At 41.3% G+C, this 22,787-nt stretch overlaps 3 protein-coding genes across 9 annotated transcripts in view; 1 reads left to right on the top strand and 2 right to left on the bottom strand.

The window, feature by feature from the left end:
* The window catches only part of LOC139392253 (protachykinin-like), a 90,377-nt gene extending 82,821 nt beyond the window's left edge, over positions 1-7,556 (bottom strand). For 2 of the 4 annotated variants that reach the window (XM_071140104.1, XM_071140106.1), the window contains exons 1-2: positions 7,513-7,556; positions 7,038-7,167 (exon numbers count right to left, since the gene is read on the bottom strand). In XM_071140104.1, the coding sequence (XP_070996205.1) occupies positions 7,038-7,167; positions 7,513-7,514 (132 nt within the window). In that variant the 5' untranslated portion in view covers positions 7,515-7,556. Of the gene's footprint in view, positions 1-7,037 lie in introns of all 4 variants that reach the window. The other 2 variants (XM_071140101.1, XM_071140103.1) reach the window with 1 other exon arrangement.
* Positions 7,557-8,602: 1,046 nt separating this feature from the next.
* LOC139391788 (glycoprotein-N-acetylgalactosamine 3-beta-galactosyltransferase 1-like) lies at positions 8,603-13,903 on the top strand. The gene is made up of 3 exons (XM_071139333.1): positions 8,603-8,795; positions 11,418-12,082; positions 13,315-13,903. Exons 1-3 carry the CDS (start codon positions 8,627-8,629, stop codon positions 13,489-13,491), a joined length of 1,011 nt encoding a protein of 336 aa, XP_070995434.1. The 5' UTR covers positions 8,603-8,626; the 3' UTR covers positions 13,492-13,903.
* The window catches only part of LOC139391789 (otolin-1-A-like), a 48,252-nt gene continuing 39,174 nt past the window's right edge, over positions 13,710-22,787 (bottom strand). For all 4 annotated transcript variants that reach the window (XM_071139336.1, XM_071139337.1, XM_071139334.1 and 1 more), the window contains 7 exons: positions 16,891-16,936; positions 16,411-16,479; positions 16,156-16,219; positions 16,027-16,062; positions 15,888-15,924; positions 15,348-15,574; positions 13,710-15,111 (listed from right to left, as the gene is read on the bottom strand). In XM_071139336.1, the coding sequence (XP_070995437.1) occupies positions 16,164-16,219; positions 16,411-16,479; positions 16,891-16,936 (171 nt within the window). In that variant the 3' untranslated portion in view covers positions 13,710-15,111; positions 15,348-15,574; positions 15,888-15,924; positions 16,027-16,062; positions 16,156-16,163. The remainder of the gene's footprint in view (positions 15,112-15,347; positions 15,575-15,887; positions 15,925-16,026; positions 16,063-16,155; positions 16,220-16,410; positions 16,480-16,890; positions 16,937-22,787) is intronic.

Genomic DNA, 22,787 nt, shown 5'->3' with positions numbered 1-22,787 from the left:
GAGCCACTAGTAAAATCATTTTGGGGTTGTCGTGGAGACCCAGGACAGACATTTCAATGTCACATTTATATTCAAACTTTTTAGGAAACCTGTTGACTGTCATGTAGAAATGACTTTCTCAAGGTTACAGTACAACTTTATTTGTCCATTGGTAACAACAAATTCAGTATAAAGCTGATATCCAAATCTATTCTACTTTCTCAGAGTAAGTTTTGAACAACTGACAATCGGTGTACTTTTTTAATGCATCTCTTCCGTAAACCTATTTAGTCTAAACTATACGACTGGATTTGTGCCAAAGCAATGTGGGTAAAGTAGTCCCTAGTCTTGCTAGGGTAGCTTTGGCTGGTCAAAACCTCCCTCTGAATCTCGAAAACTCAAACGTATGGTCGGCTGCGAATCTCTCTCTCTCTAAAGGTAATTCCCACTCCACTCTCTCTAAAGGTAATTCCCACTCCACTCTCTCTCTAAAGGTAAATCCCACTCCACTCTCTCGCAAGGTAATTCCCACTCCACTCTCTCTCTCTAAAGGTAATTCCCACTCCACTCTCTCTCTCTAAAGGTAATTCCCACTCCACTCTCTCTCTAAAGGTAATTCCCACTCCACTCTCTCTCTAAAGGTAATTCCCACTCCACTCTCTCTCTAAAGGTAATTCCCACTCCACTCTCTCTCTAAAGGTAATTCCCACTCCACTCTCTATAAAGGTAATTCCCACTCCACTCTCTCTCCCTAAAGGTAATTCCCACTCCACTCTCTCTAAAGGTAATTCCCACTCCACTCTCTCTCCCTAAAGGTAATTCCCACTCCACTCTCTCTCCCTCTCTCTAAAGGAAATTCCCACTCCACTCTCTCTAAAGGTAATTTCCACTCCACTCTCTCTCCCTCGCTCTAAAGGTAATTCCCACTCCACTCTCTCTAAAGGTAATTCCCACACCACTCTCTCTCCCTCTCTCTAAAGGTAATTCCCACTCCACTCTCTCTAAAGGTAATTCCCACTCCACTCTCTCTCCCTCTCTCTAAAGGTAATTCCCACTCCACTCTCTCTCTCTCTAAAGGTAATTCCCACTCCACTCTCTCTCTCTCTAAAGGTAATTCCCACTCCACTCTCTCTCTCTCTAAAGGTAATTCCCACTCCACTCTCTCTCTCTCTCTCTCTCCCTAAAGGTAATTCCCACTCCACTCTCTCTCCCACTCCACTCTCTCTCCCTAAAGGTAATTCCCACTCCACTCTCTCTCCCACTCCACTCTCTCTCTCTCCCTAAAGGTAATTCCCACTCCACTCTCTCTAAAGGTAATTCCCACTCCACTCTCTCTAAAGGTAATTCCCACTCCACTCTCTCTAAAGGTAATTCCCACTCCACTCTCTCTAAAGGTAATTCCCACTCCACTCTCTCTCCCTCCCTCTAAAGGTAATTCCCACTCCACTCTCTCTCAAGGTAATTCCCACTCCACTCTCTCTAAAGGTAATTCCCACTCCACTCTCTCTAAAGGTAATTCCCACTCCACTCTCTCTCTCTCTAAAGGTAATTCCCACTCCACTCTCTCTCTCTAAAAGGTAATTCCCACTCCACTCTCTCTCCCTCTCTCTAAAGGTAATTCCCACTCCACTCTCTCAAGGTAATTCCCACTCCACTCTCTCTCAAGGTAATTCCCACTCCACTCTCTCTCAAGGTAATTCCCACTCCACTCTCTCTCCCCCTCTCTCAAGGTAATTCCCACTCCACTCTCTCTCCCTCTCTCTAAAGGTAATTCCCACTCCACTCTCTCTCTCTCTAAAGGTAATTCCCACTCCACTCTCTCTAAAAGGTAATTCCCACTCCACTCTCTCTCCCTCTCTCTAAAAGTAATTCCCACTCCACTCTCTCTCTAAAGGTAATTCCCACTCCACTCTCTCTAAAGGTAATTCCCACTCCACTCTCTCTAAAAGGTAATTCCCACTCCACTCTCTCTCCCTCTCTCTAAAGGTAATTCCCACTCCACTCTCTCTAAAGGTAATTCCCACTCCACTCTCTCTAAAAGGTAATTCCCACTCCACTCTCTCTCCCTCTCTCTAAAGGTAATTCCCACTCCACTCTCTCTAAAGGTAATTCCCACTCCACTCTCTCCCGAGTCCCTAACATACTGGCTGTATTAAGCAGACCTGGTCCCTGCTTCTGTGGTGTCCCTCCCCCTCATGTGAGAGCTTGTCTGTTTTGATACAGGGCGATTTATTAGGAGGAGCTCTATTCCACGGGTCCTATGTAACTGAATCAGACTGAACACTCAGTGCTTGTAATCTGGTTAGGAGTCTCTGTGCGTGTGTGTGTGTGTGAGAGAAAGAGTGTGTGTGTGTATGTATGTATGTATGCGTGGGTGTGTCTAAGAGAGTGTGTGTGTGTGTATGTAATCACATTTAGGAGTCTCTGTGTGTGTGTGTGTGTGAGAGAAAGAGTGTGTGTATGTATGCGTGGGTGTGTCTAAGAGTGTGTGTATGTAATCACATTTAGGAGTCTCGCTCCTTGTCTGTTCTTTGGGCTCTGCCTGCCGCCCTTCCGCACTTCTCTGAGGCAGCTAGGACGGAGGAAGGGAGTGGTGATTCACCCACTCCTTAATGAATGAATAGAGAGAAAGAGAGGGGGAAGAGAGAGATAGGAGGATTCTGAATCTGAATGCATTGGTTACATCAGGGCTCTACAGCGCGACCATTTCACTGACATTTGCGACCAAAAAATATGTTCAAAATAAATTGCTGCCATAGCTATTTTGTTTCACTGCATGGTAATCGCACAATGAAATACCAATCCCATTTCCCATCTTGCATAGCAGCTGTGTCTGGGGGGATGTGCGCCACAGAAATATATATTTTTTTAATGTATACATTTTTTTTATTTTAAATGTAACCTTTATTTAACTAGGAAAGTCAGTTAAGAACAAATTCTTATTTACAATGACGGCCTCCCGGGTTAACTGCATTGTTCAGGGGCAGAACAACAGATTTTTACCTTGTCAGCTCGGGGATTCGATCCAGCAACCTTTCGGTTACTGGCCCTACGCTCTAACTACTAGGCTACCCCAAATAGAATGAAAGGACGGGCTTGGAACCTGGAACCCAGGTAGCCTAGTGGTTTGAGCATTAGACATTAGATCAAATCCCCAAGCTGACAAGGTAAAAAAAAACAAGTCGTTCTGGCCCTGAACAAGGCAGTTAACCCACCGTTCCTAGGCCGTCATTGAAAATAAGAATGTGTTCTTAAAACTGACTTTCCTAGTTAAATAAAGGTCAAATAAAAAAGATTGACGGGTAAACTCAGCGGTACACTTAACGGCTGCCTGGTATTGTGATGCAATAATTTGACCAGCGGAAGATCTGTTTGGGGTGGAAACGTTGTCAATAAAGCGTTGAATTGGGAGCTTTAACAGTGTGAGGGCCTTCGTGTTCTATACAAGTATTCTTTATTAGCCCAGCAACTATGTTTTTAAGGATGTGCGTATGACCACACACTTTTCAACGTAAAGATAACTGCCAAAATAATAGAAACACTTGAGTAAATGAGGGAAACAAAGTACAGTGCATTCGGAAAGTAATCAGAGCCTTCACTTTATCCACAATTTGTTAAGTTCCACCTGATTCTAAAATGGATTACATGGTTTTGTTTCCCCTCATCAACCTACACACAATACCCCATAATAACAAAGCAAAAATGGATTTTTAGAACTGTTTACAAATTCTTCATTAAAGATGAACTTAAAGATCACATTTAAATAAGTATTCAGACCCTTTAACTCAGTACTTTGTTGAAGCACCTTTGGCAGCGATTACAGCCTTGAGTCTTCTTGGGTTTGACGCTACAAGCGTGGCACACCTGCATTTGGGGAGTTTCTCCCATTCTTCTCTGCAGATTCTCTCAAGCTCTGTCATGTTGGATGGGGAGCGTCACTGCACAGCTATTTTCAGGTCTTTCCAGATATTTTAAATTGGGTTCAAGTCCAGTCTCTAGCTGGGCCACTCAAGGACATTGAGACTTGTTTCCAAAGCCACTCCTACGTTGTCTTGGCTGTGTGCTTAGGGTTGTTATACTGTTTGGCCTTAATGCCAGGTTCCCGCCAGGCATTAAGGCCAAATCTTGATTTCATCAGACCAGAGACTCTGGTTTCTCATGGTCTGAGAGGCTTTATGTACCTTTTTGCAAACTCCAAGAGGGCCTTTTACTGAGGAGTGGCTTCCATCTGGCCACTCTACCGTAAAGGCCTGATTGGTGGAGTGCTGCAGAGATGGTTGTCCTTCTGGAAGGTTCTCTCATCTCCACAGAGGAACTCTGGATCTCTGTCAGAGTGACCATCGGGTTGTTGGTCACCTCCCTGACCAAGGCCCTTCCCCCCCGATTGCTCAGTTTGGCCGGGCAGCCACCTCGCGGAAGAGTCTTGGTGGTTCCAAACTACTTCCATTTAAGAATGTAGGAGGACACTGCGTTATTGGGGATCTTCAATACTGCAAACATTTTTTGGTACTCTTGCCCAAATCTGTGCCTTGACACAATCCTGTCTCGGAGCTCTCTGACAATTCCTTCAACCTCATGGCTTGGTTTTTGCTCTGACAGGCTCTGTCAACTGTGGGACCTTATATAGACAGGTGTGTGCCTTTCCAAATCATGTCCAATCATTTGAATTTACCACGGGTGGTCTCCAATCAAGTTGTAAAAAGATCACAAGGATGATCAGTGGAAACAGGATGCACAGGATTCGAGTCTCATAGCAAAGGGTCTGAATAATTGCGTAAATAAGGCTTATCTGTTTTGGATTCGTAACATATGATACGAATCGGGCATCCATTATGACACCATTGACTTGAATGGGGATTCCCATTCTATTCATTCTATTTCTATGCTGTGCTTGCACTGTAGATCTAAGTGAAATGCTGAAAGGTTTTAAAAATGAAGCCCACCACACAGAAGTTTGTCTAATTTAGCCGAAAGTCTAGAAGTGTGACTTTGTCCCCGTGCTTCTTGGCTATTTACTTCCTTTTGTTCACACACCAAGTTATTTTTCAATGTTAGTTTGAGTTTGCTGCATGTGCTAGCGAATAACAGAGATTCAGTCTCATTCAGAGACATGCGAGTTTCACTATTACCACGGCAACCTTCCGCCCTTAAAGGGACAACTGAACATTGTCTCAACTAAGTGACTAAAATATTTGGGGGTGCATCGTGCCTGATTGAGCATGGACCACGGCAAAAACATTTTATTATTATTATTTATTTTATTCATGTCAGCTAACATAGTACAAAGTTGTCGGGCAACACAGCTCACGCAGACCGTGATGAACTCGCTGAGCACGTATTACTCAAGTTCAAAGTCTGTAAACTGTTGTGGGCCTGACAGAGATATTAGAGTAGTGAGAAAGGGACCAACAGACTGCAACAAGTTCAATGTAATTACTGCACAAATAGCCTATAATTGTATAGAATTATTATTTTACCCCAAAAAATAAAGAAAAATAATAATATTTATCCTTTCCGTGTGGCACGGTAGCGAATGTCCGCGGCCCGGTGGTTTGGGACCGCTGCTATAGACTACAATATTATGCAACGCTAGTGTTGATGATATAGAACAACATTTCTTTATTGCCGTTTACATTTTGTGCTACTGCACCCTTTAAGCCAGTGGTACCGGTTGATCTAGATTTCATGTGTCTGAAGGTACAAATCAAGTGCACTAAATGCCGACCGCTGGCTAATCGGATGGCTAAGATTACTGTGTCCGCATTAACATAGCAGGCGTAAAAGAAAGGTACAGCAAAGTTGATACTGTGAGATTTCAAAACATTTAAATCCATGACTAGAGAGAAACTGTCAAAGACTGTTTATAAAAGTGAGTTTATGTTTAAGTTCTTACTCAGCACTGTCAACACTTTTTATTCAACACTTTTATAAGCCAAAAAATTTGCATTCTTCCTACTTCCACTCCTGCTACAACCAACTGTAATGAAGGAGTAGGAAAGTGTATCATGAATTTGTGCATGAGGCGACTCGAGTTTCGCCATCAGCTGGAAGACAGTGTCAGTGGAGGAAAGAGAGAGCGGAGGGACGTTGAGAGGTGGACCCTGTGACTGACCATCAGTATCATGTTTTTAAATGGTCTGAACAACAATACATGTGAGCGGTAGATCTCGGCTTGCATTTTGACTCTGAAAAGGTTGGTGACCACCGCTTTAAGCTCACCTGAGAAAAATTACAAACTGACGAAAATGAATAACAATACAAGGTTCATTTAACAGTAAAATAAGACTAAATGCATTTCAAAATGTAAGCTGTGAATGCCTGAAATCTATTATATTGTAGAAGTTAACCAAATGATGCTGCTATTGTGTGACTGTGACATACAGGCTCAATAACTAGCATGAAAAATATTTTCAATTGGTAAGAAATAGTCATTAATGCCCATGACATGTGCTATCCTGTGCATATATATGCACATTCATATTTTAATTGTACATAAAGTATGGTCTGAGAAGATACAAAACATATCTGAAAAATGTGTTTATCTGGGGGTCACCTCAACACCAACGTTTTTTTACAGCTTTGAAAGTGGTCACTAGTGGGTACTTACACAGCTGTCAATAACCTAATAATAAAATATCTGAATGGCTTAAAATAAAAACGGTCATGGATATGACAACCAGATAAATGGGTTGAACCCAAAGATTCACGTGGGCTTAATAGATACGCTGCATGTACTACAATACTGATGATCAATAACATATGTTCATTGTGTGCTGTGCTAAAATCTTGAATCAGAGATGCAGAGATATTGTCTAGGCTCTGGAATTATGGTAAACACCGCCATCGTGCGGCGAGGGATTAAACGGCACATGTTCTTCTAGAAAAAAGGGACCAACGATATTTGTTAAATCTCCTGTCCCCCCAAATATCCTCTATTCAAGGCAATAACTAACATGACCATAAGTATAAGTACGTGCTTATCAATTTCATTTATTAGCTACACATGTATATGTATTGACCGTGCACATGCAATGTGTTCTGTAGTGTTGCCAACTTACCCCCCATTCCCTCATGAAGATAGTGACCTCCTCGGGCGCCGCCGTTTTGTTCCTTCTGAATTCATCTTTGACATACTGGTCTCCCAGCGCTCTCAAATCAATGGGCAGGAACCGGTGCAACAGTAGAATCCTCTTATACAAAGAGAAAACTCTTGATACATGGGAAGGATTCGCCATGAAGTTGTTGGCAAGAGAAGCACGCAAAAACAAATAAATCTAGTAAGATCGCTAGCCAACTATGTATGACGGTTAGCTACTTGACTTTCCTTCAAAGACAACTTGGTGGCTGATTGTATGACAAGGTGAATGTTAACTAAACTAGCTATACTAATCTGTGATTGCTGGCTCGAACTCACAACTTTCAGGTTTCAAGCTAAACGTCCCGTTCACAAGTCCTTTCGTGACAAATGTCGCATGACACATTCAGATAAAAGCAAATACCTCTGTAGATGTGCAGTTTTGTCAACTTAGTCACATTAAAACAAGGACAGTTATTCAACAAAACAGCGTGCCCTTGTTTATCCCGGAAGTAGAATTTACTTTGACCATTCACAGACTTGGATCGGAAAACCTCAAGATGACTGTTTTCTTATAGTGCCCCCTAGCGGTGAATTTGTATTTGGAAGTAAAGTTAATTCACGTGAATTTCATATGTTCCAGTTAATGGAAATGACTTGAACCAAATTATATATGCATTGCAGCACTAAGCAGTAGCCTAAACGACAAAAACCAAATCAGTCAGGGGATTCTTAATGTCCATCGTAACCTGAGACAAGTATTATAAAGAGTGGTTATGAACATGTTATAGAACTGTTACAAAGTTGTTATTTATAAAAACAGGACATTTTTATTTGAGTTCCCTCCCTCAAAGATAAAGATAAAAAAATAAAGTCATTGCAGGTAAATGTATGAAAGCACGATCCGTATACCGTTCGTTCAATATCCGAATTTAAACAACAAATACGGATACCATTTGTATCAGTGGATATGATCATGCACAGACTGAAAATGTGTCAATTATAGCCTACTAGCGCACATACATACTCGCAGTCTCGTCATCAGATGTATCAGACATGGCAAAATTCAGACAAACTGCTTGGTAACATTCCATGCATGAGTATAGGAGGTACCTGATAAACCATGAGTTCACCTGCCTATAAAACTCACTCCCACCGCTATGTGCTCTTACTTTTGTCAATCCATGCTTCTATGCGTTATCCACAATCAGAGGAGAATATTTGTGTTAAACATTTTTACGTGAACAGGTAAGCCCGTTTTCTTCCAGTAAAAATTACCAACGATAATATCAAAATATTTAAATATCAAAATGTTGCAAAATGTGTTATTGTAACTTTAAAAGTAACAGTAACTTTGATTGAGAGTCATTATTACAATCCTTTATTTTAAATACATCCCCACTTGTAAAGGGATCTTGAACATGATAGCACAATCAACGTCAGTTGTATATTGTATATAGCATATTTGCAAATTATTTTTGACAGGTTGGAATTAACAAGTGTTTGTTCACCTGCCCTAACTCACTTATTTTTTTGTATCACTCACAGGGTTTGGTCTGAAAGAGGGGAATTATGATCACTCTTTCACTGGTACCCTTTGTGTCTGGGCTGTGTATAGGATTTCTGTCTATTCAATACATTGTTTACTCAGACACCAGCACTGCAAAACCAGCTGTTTTCTCACTGGGTAACTCCAGTGGAGTTCATAATGACAAAAGGGTTCCAAGACACATGCACTCAGGTAATTGACTTCTGAATATCCATTCACTGCATTTTATTTGTGGCTTTCTTAATCCCAATATTGTAGTAAAATGTTATTCATCAAAAACGAATGTAATGTAAACAAATGTGTTTTGAGGTTTTCTCTACTTGCTATGACGATGTAAGGTCTAAGTAGAAAGCTTTTTTTGTGTGTGTGAGAGAATCTTCTAACATCTGTGATTCCTGAAATAATTCTGGTTCCAAGATGCCAGTGGATAAGAGCACAGTGCTGGGAACACTACTGTTCGGGGTTTGATTCCTGCATAGGCCATATGCAGTTGTTTCAATGACAACCAAATACTTTGGATAAAGTACAGTTTCCCAAACTCGGTCCTGGCCCCCCAACAAAAAAACTTGGGTGCCCTATCACTACACAGCTGATTCAAATACAGTGCCTTCAGAAAGTATTCACACCCCTTGACTTTTTCCACATTTTGTTGTGTTACAGCCTGATTTAAAATTTATTAAATTGAGATTTTGTGTCACTGCCCTACACACAATACCCCATAATGTCACAGTGGAATTATGCTTTTAGGCATTTTTACAAATGTATAAAAAATGAAAAGCTGAAATGTCTTGAAAAGTTTAAATGTGCTTAAGAAGTCACAAAATAAATTAATGGACTCACACTGTGTGCAATGTGTTTAACATGATTTTTGGTACCTCAGTCGAGAAGTGAAGTTCAAACATAGATTCAACCACAAAGGCCTGGGAGGTTTTCCAATGCCTATCAAAGAAGGAAAACCCACCTATTGGTAGATGGGTAAAAACTAAAATCTGACATTGAATATCCCTTTGAGCATCGAGAAGTTATTAATTACACTTTGGATGGTGTATCAATACACCCAGTCACTACAAAGATTGCCAGAGAGGAAGGAAACCGCTAAATGCTGGAATATTGCTGTGGAGACTTGCTTCCATTAAGCCACAAGAGAATTAGTGAGGTCAGGAACTGATATTGGGCGATTAGAACTGGTTCACAGTCTGCGTTCCAATTTATCCCATAGGCGTTAGATGGAGTTGAGGTCAGGGCTCTGTGCAGGCCAGTCAAGTTCTTCCATACTGATCTGGACAAATAATTTCTGTATGGACCTCGCTTTGTTCACAGGGGCAATGTCATGCTGAAACAGGAAAGGGCCTTTCCCAAACTGTTGCCACAAAGTTGAAAGCACAGAATAATTTAGATTGTCATTGTACAGAATATACATATAGGTAAGGATAAAGTGACTAGTCAACAAGATAGATAATAGACACGTAGATCCCCTGAACGCAGCTCACTCTCCAGATCCCAATCACCTGAATTCTGATCACCTGTTCACACACCTGCATGTCATTATCACACACTATTTAGTTCAGTTCTTTGCACCCCATAATTGAGAGGTATTGATTGTTTTCTGACACACTTCTAGTTGGAGTGCTGGTTTTACTGTAATTTAATCCTCCCATGTATGATAGTTTTGGCCTGCCTCACTAAAAATGCCTTTTGCCTATTCCCTGCCTGTACCTAAGCCTATCGGATTTCCTGTGATCAACCTACTGCCTGATAGGTATGACATTACTAGCCTTTTCCCTGCCTGTATTGTTGCCTTTTCGGACCGCCTGTGTATGACCTTCTACCTTCCCCTGGGCCCAGCTACCTGCCTCCTCCTGTGGTCCTTTACAAATCAACACCTGCTGTGCCCTGCGCTTGAAACCAGCTCTCTGTCTCCCATCATGTTCATGACAACAGCAGTGTATGTGATGCGTCAAAAGAGTTGCAAAAAGGGTCAATGCATATAGTTAAGTAGTTTACCAATAGCTACCCGGACTAACTATTTAGCAGTCTTATGGGGGTAGAAGCTGTTCAGGGTCCTGTTGCTTGCAGACTTTGTGCATTGGTACAGCTTGCCATGCAGTAGCAGAGAGAACAGTTTAGACTCTTTAGGGCCTTCCTCTGACACCACCTGGTACAGAGGTCCTGGATGGCAAGGAGCTCGGCCCCAGTGATGTACTGGGCTGTACACACTACCTTCTGTAGCGCCTTGTCGTCAGATGCCAAGCAGTTGCCATACCAAGCCGTGATGCAGCCAGTCAAGATGCTCTCAATGGTGCAGCTGTATACCTTTTAGAGGTTCTGAGGGCCCATGCCAAATCTTTTTAGCCTCCTGAGGGGGAAGATGTGTTGTCATGCCCTCTTCATGACTGTGTTGGTGTGTGTGAACCATGATAATTCCTTAGTGATGTGGACATAGAGGAATTTGAAGCTCTCGACCTGCTCCACTACAGCCCTGTCAATGTGGAAGGGTGCGTGCTTGGTCCTCTGTTTCCTGTAGTCCACGATCAGCTCCTTTGTCTTGCTGATGTTGAGGGAGAGGTTGTTGTCTTGGCATCACACTGCTAGGTCTCTGACCTCTTCCCTGTAGGCTGGCTCATCGTCGTTGGTGATCCGGCCTACCACCGTTGTGTCGTCAACAAACTTAATGATGGTGTTGAAATTGTGCGCGGCCACGCAGACGTGGGCGAACAAGGAGTACAGGAGGTGTCTAAGCACGCACCGAGTTTGGGACACCCTGTGCTAATTGACCACACTTTTTATTCATTATTTTTAAATGAACTCTTTCAGATGAGGACAGGAGTGTTGCAGCCAACCTGTCCCAAAATGTACGAGTACTGTGTTGGATCATGACTGGGCCTAAGAACCTGGAGTCCAGAACCAAACACATCCGGGCCACCTGGGGCAAACGATGCAACAAAGTCCTCTACATGAGCTCAGTGGAGACAGAATTCCCCACGGTGGGGCTCAACGTAACTGAGGGACGAGACCAGCTCTACTGGAAGACCATCAGAGCCTTCCAGTACATCTACCAACACCACCGCAACGACTACGACTGGGTCCTCAAAGCCGACGATGACACATTCGTGGTCATCGAAAACCTCCGACACACATTGTCTAAACAGGACCCCGAGAAGCCTGTATACTTTGGGAGAAGGTTCCGCCCGTTCGTCCAGCAGGGTTACATGAGTGGTGGAGCCGGCTATGTCCTCAGTAAAGAAGCCGTCAGAAGGTTCATCAAGGGATTCGACACTGGGAAATGTTCCCACTTCTCCACCATAGAAGACATGGCTCTAGGGAAGTGTATGGAGACTATGGGTGTGGAGCCGGGGGACTCCAGAGATGTGAAGGGAAGGCAGACGTTTCATCCCTACCCACCAGACATGTACCTGGTCAAAGAGCCCCCCAGAAAACGGCCCTGGTATCTCTTATACGACCACTACAAACCAAGAGAGGTAAGCATAGCCTAACCCTAATGAGGTGGACACTTACATCAAGTATGATCATACATATCACTCTATTCAATTATATGTCAAGCTCTGTGTGTGGGTGTGATACTCCCTCAATCATGTGTAATGTATATTGAGAGGTGTCATAGATGCTTTGGGTTTGGCATTCAAAGTGTTTTATGATTGAGTAGCTACAGTAAATATTTACTCATAGATTTGTACTTATTATAACTAAGTAGCCAAGGTTTGTGCGAGCAGGAAAGGCTCATAAGACAAGAGCCTATATTTTGTTACTGTATCGTGAGGCAGCTTGATGATGTCTGTTATATAAACACTTGTATAATGTTTTATACAGGCTTAATACAGCATTTGGTATACTACCTAAACCAGCCTTTCTTAAAGTATGGTCGCGACGTGTCAGTGTAAATGTATAATTATTGATTAGGCCAAGTGCATCTGCGCTCTCTGCTTAGCAGCGGTCCCTGCTCAGTTTGGCAGCTGCGCGAGTGTGAGAGGGAGGTGCCCGTGTGCTTCCCGTTTTACCGGATCTTTTTTTCTGCAGTTTTCTTGAAGATCACTCCGCGACCCACCCGATGCAGCGCTGTCGTTCAGGCAGCGGATGATGCGCTGTTAGCCATGGATTTGTCATTCCAAATCACTAATCGCTGTTATCAAATGGATTGATGCTAGCCACAAGTTCTGACTGAGCTCAATTGTCATGAAACACTTATACAGCGATGAGTTTCTCTCTCTTTCATACAAACTTATAACGAGGAGCGCCCACAATGTGTTTTGCGTGTGGAAGTGCTTAGTAATGAGTCTCTCATGACGAACAAATTAATAAAACGACACGTCCTGACCAAACATCCACAGCTCATGGATGTGATCAATCCGTTTATTCCAGTTCAGAATGAAAATGATTTCTTGTATTTTAACAGCAACAGTTCCAACCTAGACAGATATGTAAGAGTGTTTTTAATGGGGGAAAATTAACATGAATATATATTTATATGGATATTTAATTTCATTGTTATTTGTTTTTGTCTATATTGCATTTGTTTTAGGCATAAGTGCAATGAAATGTACTGATATTTATATATAGTTGCATATTTTTCTATGCTTGGGTCCCAGGAAAACACAGAATTTCTCATTTGGGTCCCAGGCTGAAAACGTTGAAGAACCCCTGACCTAAACGACTATTAATATACTAATCAGACTGTCGTTCTTCTTTCCCTCAGGGCCCAGAATGTTGTTCAGATCACATCGTATCATTTCACTACATCTACCCTGTAGAGATGTACACGCTGGAATACTTCACCTATCATCTACGGCCCTATGGATACAAGTACAGGTACAACCCTGATGCTGTAGCAGCTGAAATTGAGAGTAACACCACCACACCTGTCTCTGCGTAACACAGAGATATCACAGACGGACTACTGCACTGAAGAAAGAACTTATTACTGTGTCATGTTTAAATGTCGAAACAACAGCCTGACATTGCCACTTTCTTTGGTAAGCTGAGGAATGAGACTGAGGAAATGGAACCACTCTCAAATTCACTGACATTGTAGTTTTAAACATATTTTGAAGCTATACATTATTTACATAGACAACAAATACATGAACAATAGAGTAATATTGTTTATTTGTGACAGGGGGAGACAGTTGTACTAAGTTGAGTTCTTTCTGTTGATAATTTCACATTTCCTTTTTTAATTTTGTAAAGGTATAATGTAAAAATATATATTTTCTTCAGTCAAGTGTATATTTTTTACAACTTACAGTAAAACAGAGGATAACATAATATTTTTATTAAAATTCAAATAGAAGTATGTACTTAATGTGTTCTCCAGATTTCTGGAGGTCTAGTGAAATATTAAATTCAGATTGTTAGCTAAAGATTACATTTGGACTAAGTTCAGTACACAACAGATCTTTTTATGTCATGAGACTCCTGACCTGTGAGAATCTGTTCAGTTCAGTGTTTTTGGTTTGGAAGTTAAGGTGTCTTTTAATGGACCATTATTTGAAGCAACACAATGAGTAAAAACAAGGGTGTGTGAAAATATAAAAAATATAAAGAGGTTGAATATTTGTACAGTACAGGGGGTAGTTCACAGACTACATAAAGAACACAATAGAGAAATAGAGTATACAGGTCCTCTCTGGAGCATCAGTGTAGCAGTGCTGTTGTTCACCTGATCTTTGGTCAAACTTTAACTGATAGAGAGGCTGTGTCCCGATTCTCCACCCTTATCCCAAAGTATGCACTTACACACTCCACATCCTTGGGAGAGTTGGGATGCAGCCATAGATAGACAGGAGCCCATGTCCTCAGTGCATCCCTCTGACATCAACATTGGGAAATGTGCAGGCTTTGCACAAGGCCCAACTCTCTTTCAACAAAGCACAACTGTCTGTTACTTGCGAGAACTGGTTGTGAGAACTGGTTTTGTAACATTATGATGTAATCTGAACAAGGAAACAGATCTGAGCCTACCATGGACGAAACATTTATAGTGGGTGTATGGAATGTGTGAAGAAATCCATGTACAGATAAGATAAACAGCAGCGTACTCTCCAGGGCTGTACCAAGATACACACAGTTTAACACAGACTGTCATCAACCTCAAGCTAATTTCAAGCTATTAAGTTCTGGTAGTTATTTTATCAATGTATTTAGATAGGCCTATGTTATTTGCATGGATTCCATGTTGTATTGACTGCTATGAGTGTCAGTGTAAATAAAACTCAACTAGAACCATATACTAGGCAGTCTAGCATCTAGTCTTGAACTTGATCTAGAGTCTTGAACTTGATCTAGAACCACATAGTGGGCAGCCTCATGAAGTCGTCAATCAGGTACACATGCTCCTCATCTGGGCCAGAGGTGATAGCAATCATGTCAGCCTGGAATTCTGCGTACAGCGGGTCTTTCTTATTTACCACTCTGATGACAAACAGGCCTGGAACAGCTGGTTGGCTCTCAAGATGGCACTACCCATAAAGGTGCCCTCGCCCAGGTATAGCATCTTCCTCACAGCAGTCAGAGAAATTACACAGACAGACAGACAGACAGACATACCAGTGGATGAATGTGTGAGTGTAATTAACATCAGACAGAAAAAGGATACAGCAGAATGAACACAGGTCTGCTTCAAGAATGTCTAGACATTAGCTCAGAAGGCTAACACAGTTGTGGCATGCAGGAAACGCTGGATTTGAACCCAGTCTGCAACAGGTACTCATCTGCTTCAATACTACTGACCTTAACATCGTTCTGGCTGGACTGCTGCTTCACATTGACCACCACCATGTCCAAATGACTGTAGAGGATCACACTGATCCTGCTGGCCTCACAGTTCACAGACACACGGTCAATCAGAGCGTTCACAAAGTCCTTGACCACCTCAAAGTTCTCCGGTCCAACGCTCTCTGAGCTGTCAATCACAAACGCCAGCTCTAGAGGACTCTCTCTGCACTTCAGACCACAGCCTGAGAACAAACAGAAAGAGTGTCTTTATCGATCAATCAAGTGTATTTTAAAAGTCATTTTTACATCAACAGTTGTCACAAAGTGTTTTACAGTAACCTGGCCTAGAACCCAAAGAGCAAACAGAAGAACATTTAATATATTCATTTTGATCTATTTAGAAAAGGATAGTCCAGCAATAGTAACAATTGCCACTGTTTTCCAGGGAGCTCTTGGCACAGTTCCTTAGAAGGAAGATCCGTCAGCTAACTGTAAGTCAATAGTGTTTATGTTCTGTACACATCCATTCACAGTCAATGAGCTGTTTTAACTCACCACAAATGTCCCTGATCATTTTGATGACATCCTCTCTCTGTGGGAGGAAGAAGAAAACGTTATTAAGATATAAAAATATGGTTGAGAGACTTAACAAAGGTGCCATTATGAAACAGTATGCATTTTGTGCTCTACTCACTGTCAGGCCAGGTTCCCCCTTCTCACCAGATTTCCCCTGCAAGTTTGGACACAGGTTAGCAATCAACATATAAATGAACCATGAAATAAGTTATTTTATAACCATGATGGGACCAGAAGACTATCATACCATGTGTCCTACAGACCCTGGCTCTCCAAATTCTCCCTTCCACCCACAGTCTCCACCAATCCCCCTGTGTACAGTAATATGACAGTAATGTTAAGCACATCAACAAGAACATTTATAGTGAACAGCAAATGGTTGTGTGTGTCCATGTCGTCATTGAACCGGTCTGTGTGTGTTTGTTTGGCAGTTACAGTCCTGTGTGGCTCAGGTTGTTGGTTCAATTCCCGCAGGGATAAAACATGTTGGCTAAGTTTGTACCTTTTCTCCTGGAAAGCCACCCCCTGGAGGCCCCCGAGGGCCCATTGGCTCCTGGAACCCAGGCTCCCCCTGAAGGTCACAAGAAGACCAGACTAATGATTAGCATGGTTAATCACGGCTACTGTTATAACAGCTCACAACACTGTATACAGTGGCACACAGAATATTGTGCCACGTCAGTGTGATAGTACCAAAACCAATTTCCCTCTGAACATACAGATAACTGGGGCGGCAGGTAGCCTAGTGGTTAGAGCGTTGGACCAGTAACCGAAAGGTTGCTAGTTTGACATCCCTGAGCTGACAAGGTAAAAATCTGTCGTTCTACCCCTGAACAAGGCAATTAACCCACTGTTCCTAGGCCGTCATTGTAAATAAGAATTTGTTCTTAACTAACTTGCCTAGTTACATAAAGGTAAAATAAAATGATGATCATTATCGCACACCCCACCATGCCAGTCCAGTATGATAATATGCCCCTACCTTGGGCTCCTGGGATACCTGGTGGACCTGGCTGGCCCACAGAACCCTGCAAAACACACAAACATTAGTTCAGTTCCACATGACAATTTTCAAAAAGAAAATAATTTGACCTTTTTTAAAGGGGCACTGGTATTGAAAAGAAACAAGAGATGTTGACAATATGTGTCTGCAAACAGATCTACAGCAAATGAAGGGTCTATGCCAGGGTGTAGGAGCTAGGGGTGGGCGCTAGAGGTAGGAGCTAGGAGCTAGGCGTAGGAGCCAGGGGTAGGGGCTAGGGAAGGGTTGCGGCTTGGCTGGGTCGTGTTTCGGAGGTCGCACGGCTCTCGACCTTCGCCTCTCCCAAGTTCTTATGGGAGTTGCAGCGATGGGACAAGACTAACGACCACGAAATGTTCTGCTTTTCATCGGCAGGTTTTCTTATCATGGTCCTTAATTTATAAGCATAATTTTTCTCTACACAGATATTATATATGGAATAATCGGGATATATTGTATAAAAATACTTCTTTGTTTTTAGAATATTGCTTCTGAAATAATATCCTATTGGTGAGCCAACTGGTAAATGCAGAGGGTCTTTTACTCAGTTATAAAGAATTCTTATCACTTTACAAGGTCCCTGTAACACCTAAAGATTTTGCAATTGTTTTAGATGCCGTTCCCTCAGGTGTTGCTATGTTATTCAGGAACATGTCAAGACCTGGCCCTCAGAGCCTACCTTCTATTGACCCTGTTGACTCATCAGTAGGAAAGATTTGTTTCTCTTTTGGTCCATTCAACAACAGAGCGATACGAACCTTGTTTCAGCAGGATGTTGTATGTCCTTATGTCATGCCTTATTGGAATGGATTTATTGATAATATCTGTTGGAAAAAAGTTTGGATGTTGCCACACACACACTTGTTAACAAAATGAAGGAAGTTTCCTTTAAAATTATTCATAAATATTATCCTGTCAACCACTATATGAAGAAGTTTAAGGAAAGCATCAACTCAAATTTCCCCTTTTGTAATGACCACCCAGAAACAGTGTTGCATCTTTTTTGGCATTGTATTCATGCAAGAAAACTGTGGCAAGACATTAGTAGATTTATAATTGAACACATTTATTATGATCTTACACTATTGCGGAGAGATGTACTGCTTGGATTCTTTATCTATGATAGAAGTAAGCTGAAACATTTTTATGTAATTCATTTCATTATTCTTTTGGCCAAATTTCATATTCACAAAAGTAAATTCACAAACAAATAAACACATTTTCTTACCTCACAAAAATAAATTGAACTGTATTTTAAGACAATTAAATACTCTACTAACAAAAAAGCTGTTAGAATAATGAGTGTATGTATGTCCCTTAAGGTCCTTCTGTAATGTGATATTGTACCGCCTAGCCCAATTGTCCATTGTATATTATTTATATATACTTGTGTTCCCACATGTACTTCCTGTATTGATTTGTTAATAAAAAACAGAATAAAAAAGATGCGGTGTGGACTTGTCATTCCCAATCGTCATCACTCACCGCTGTTATCAAATGGATTGATGCTAGCCACAAGTTCTGACTGAGCTCAATTGTCATGAAACACATATACAGCGATGAGTTTCTCTCTCTTTCATACAAACTTATAACGAGGAGCGCCCACAATGTGTTTTGCGTGTGGAAGTGCTTAGTAATGAGTCTCTCATGACGAACAAATTAATAAAACGACACGTCCTGACCAAACATCCACAGCTCATGGATGTGATCAATCCGTTTATTCCAGTTCAGAATGAAAATGATTTCTTGTATTTTAACAGCAACAGTTCCAACCTAGACAGATATGTAAGAGTGTTTTTAATGGGGGAAAATTAACATGAATATATATTTATATGGATATTTAATTGTTATTTGTTTTTGTCTATATTGCATTTGTTTTAGGCATAAGTGCAATGAAATGTACTGATATTTATATATAGTTGCATATTTTTCTATGCTTGGGTCCCAGGAAAACACAGAATTTCTCATTTGGGTCCCAGGCTGAAAACGTTGAAGAACCCCTGACCTAAACGACTATTAATATACTAATCAGACTGTCGTTCTTCTTTCCCCCAGGGCCCAGAATGTTGTTCAGATCACATCGTATCATTTCACTACATCTACCCTGTAGAGATGTACACGCTGGAATACTTCACCTATCATCTACGGCCCTATGGATACAAGTACAGGTACAACCCTGATGCTGTAGCAGCTGAAATTGAGAGTAACACCACCACACCTGTCTCTGCTTAATACAGAGATATCACCGACGGACTACTGCACTGAAGAAAGAACTTATTACTGTGTCATGTTTAAATGTCGAAACAACAGCCTGACATTGCCACTTTCTTTGGTAAGCTGAGGAATGAGACTGAGGAAATGGAACCACTCTCAAATTCACTGACATTGTAGTTTTAAACATATTTTGAAGCTATACATTATTTACATAGACAACAAATACATGAACAATAGAGTAATATAGTTTTTTTGTGACAGGGGGAGACAGTTGTACTAAGTTGAGTTCTTTCTGTTGATAGTTTCACATTTCCTTTTTTAATTTTGTAAAGGTATAATGTAAAAATATATATATTCTTCAGTCAAGTGTATATTTTTTACAACTTACAGTAAAACAGAGGATAACATAATATGTTATTAAAATTCAAATAGAAGTATGTACTTAATGTGTTCTCCAGATTTCTGGAGGTCTAGTGAAATATTAAATTCAGATTGTTAGCTAAAGATTACATTTGGACTAAGTTCAGTACACAACAGATCATTTTATGTCATGAAACTCCTGACCTGTGAGAATCTGTTCAGTGTTTTTGGTTTGGAAGTTAAGGTGTCTTTTAATGGACCATTATTTGAAGCAACACAATGAGTAAAAACAAGGGTGTGTGAAAATATAAAAAATATAAAGAGGTTGAATATTTGTACAGTACAGGGGGTAGTTCACAGACTACATAAAGAACACAATAGAGAAATAGAGTATACAGGTCCTCTCTGGAGCATCAGTGTAGCAGTGCTGTTGTTCACCTGATCTTTGGTCAAACTTTAACTGATAGAGAGGATGTGTCCCGATTCTCCACCCTTATCCCAAAGTATGCACTTACACACTCCACATCCTTGGGAGAGTTGGGATGCAGCCATAGATAGACAGGAGCCCATGTCCTCAGTGCATCCCTCTGACATCAACATTGGGAAATGTGCAGGCTTTGCACAATGCCCAACTCTCTTTCAACAAAGCACAACTGTCTGTTACTTGCGAGAACTGGTTGTGAGAACTGGTTTTGTAACATTATGATGTAATCTGAACAAGGAAACAGATCTGAGCCTACCATGGACGAAACATTTATAGTGGGTGTATGGAATGTGTGAAGAAATCCATGTACAGATAAGATAAACAGCAGCGTACTCTCCAGGGCTGTGCAAAGATACACAGTTTAACACAGACTGTCATCAACCTCAAGCTAATTTCAAGCTATCAAATTATTAAATAGTCATCCAGGGAATGTCAAAATATAACTTTTTCCCAAATGAATGCCAGACTTTGATGACAAAGTTTGATGATACAATTTTCCCACGTAGGACCGCTGCGCCACCTTCCGGTTCAAGTGAGTACAACAATGTGAGTCCAGAAAATGTAGTGTATGCTGCTGCGTGAAATATGTAATATGCCAGGGAGATATGTATACTGTAGCTAAGAAAGTAAGACAAAGTGTATGTTGTGTAGTAAGCTGTTATTAGCCCATGTGCTTCACCCTAATAATTTGGTCTATTTACCCCTCTTAATTTTGTCTACTGTTCTGACTTGGTGGTGCACATGTAGCCTATAACCTGTTTTGAGAAATGTAATCATCAAATATTGTAAGAGCTTTCATTGTTTGCTTATATGCCCCCTTTATTTATCCGACTGTTCTAACTTGGAGTACAGGGAGAACACTGTAAGAACGGCCCATGTTCTCAATTCTGTTGCTGTCCATTTCAAAAGTGCTGAACAAATAGTTATATTGACTACATCCGTCGCAGCTCGCTCATTAATGTCTTAATCGAAATTACGGATTGGCTCTTATCCGCTTGTCGTCCTCTTGTGCCATAGTTTTTACATCTCAATTGTCAGTAGAAACCACATTTCTTTAAGCAAGTCAGCCGCATCAGCTACGTTTCTTTTAAAGGCAGTAAATAAGGCTGAATGAACTATTTTGCTGCCAGACAAGGCTCCGCTGATAGCCAGGTGTAGCAGTGGTAAGGTGTTGGGACTGCTCAAATCAAATCAAATTTTATTGGTCACATACACGTGTTTAGCAGATGTTATTGCTGGTGTAGCGAAATGCTTGCTTCTATGCTTCTAGTTCCGACAGTGCGGCAATATCTAACAAGTAATATCTATCAATTTCACAACATATACCCAATACAAACAAATCTAAGTAGAGGAATGGAATTCAGAATATATAAATACGTGGACGAGCAATCTCAGAGCGGCATAGCCTAAGATACAGTAGAATAGTATAGAATGCAGTATATACTGTACACGAGGAGTAATGCAAGAAATGTAAACATTATTAAAGTGACATTACTAAAGTGACTAGTTTTCCATTTATTAAAGAGGTCAATGATTTCAAGTCTGTGTATATAGGCAGCAGCCTCTCTGTGCTAGTGATGGCTATTTAACAGTCTGACGGCCTTGAGATAGAAGCTGTTAGTCTCTCTGTCCCCGGGGTGAACAGGCAGTGGCTCGGGTGGTTGCTGTCCTTGATGATCCTTTTGGCCTTCCTGTGACATCGGGTGCTGTAGGTGTCAAAGGAGGGCAGGTAGTTTGCCCCCGGTGATGCGTTGCGCAGACCGAACCACCCTCTGGAGAGGTCTGCGGTTGTGGGCGGTACAGTTGCCATACCAGGCGGTAATACATTCCGACAGGATGCTCTCATTTGTGCATCTGTAAAAGTTTGTGAAGGTTTTAGGTGACAAGCCACATTTCTTCAGCCTCCTGAGGTTGAAGTGGCACTGTTGCGCCTTATTCACCACATTGTCTGTGTGGGTGGAGCATTTCAGTTTGTCAGTGATGTGTACGCTGAGGAACTTAAAACTTTCCACCTTCTCCACTGCTGTCCTTTCGATGTGGATAGGGGGGTGCTCCCTCTGCGTTTTAATGAAGTCCACGATCATCTCCTTCATTTTGTTGACGTTGAGCGAGAGGTTATTTTACTGGCCCCACACTCCCAGAGCCCTCACCTCCTCCATGTAGGCTGTATCGTAGTTGTTGGTAATCAATGCTGTTGGGACCAAACTAACAGTTTGTGGGCACCGTTCGTCACCGTTATCGTGCAATTAATGTATTTTTTTGTGTTGTATTGCGTAGTGGCTTTGCTGGCATGCATCCCAACATAGATTTTTCCCCAACCAAGATTTCCATGATAAAATCACCAATGGTTATTTATTTGTATTTATTTTTATTTCACCTTTATTTAACCAGGTAGGCAAGTTGAGAACAAGTTCTCATTTACAATTGCGACCTGGCCAAGATAAAGCAAAGCAGTTCGACACATACAACGACACAGAGTTACACATGGAGTAAAACAAACATACAGTCAATAATACAGTATAAACAAGTCTATATACGATGTGAGCAAATGAGGTGAGATAAGGGAGGTAAAGGCAAAAAAAGGCCATGGTGGAAAAGTAAATACAATATAGCAAGTAAAACACTGGAATGGTAGATTTGCAAAGGAAGAATGTGCAAAGTAGAAATAAAAATAATGGGGTGCAAAGGAGCAAAATAAATAAATAAATGAAATACAGTAGGGAAAGAGGTAGTTGTTTGGGCTAAATTATAGGTGGGCTATGTACAGGTGCAGTAATCTGTGAGCTGCTCTGACAGTTGG

This window comes from Oncorhynchus clarkii, chromosome 32, assembly GCF_045791955.1.
Source record: "Oncorhynchus clarkii lewisi isolate Uvic-CL-2024 chromosome 32, UVic_Ocla_1.0, whole genome shotgun sequence".
Taxonomy (NCBI): Eukaryota; Metazoa; Chordata; class Actinopteri; order Salmoniformes; family Salmonidae; genus Oncorhynchus; species Oncorhynchus clarkii.
This window is presented reverse-complemented; position numbering and strand designations above follow the sequence as displayed.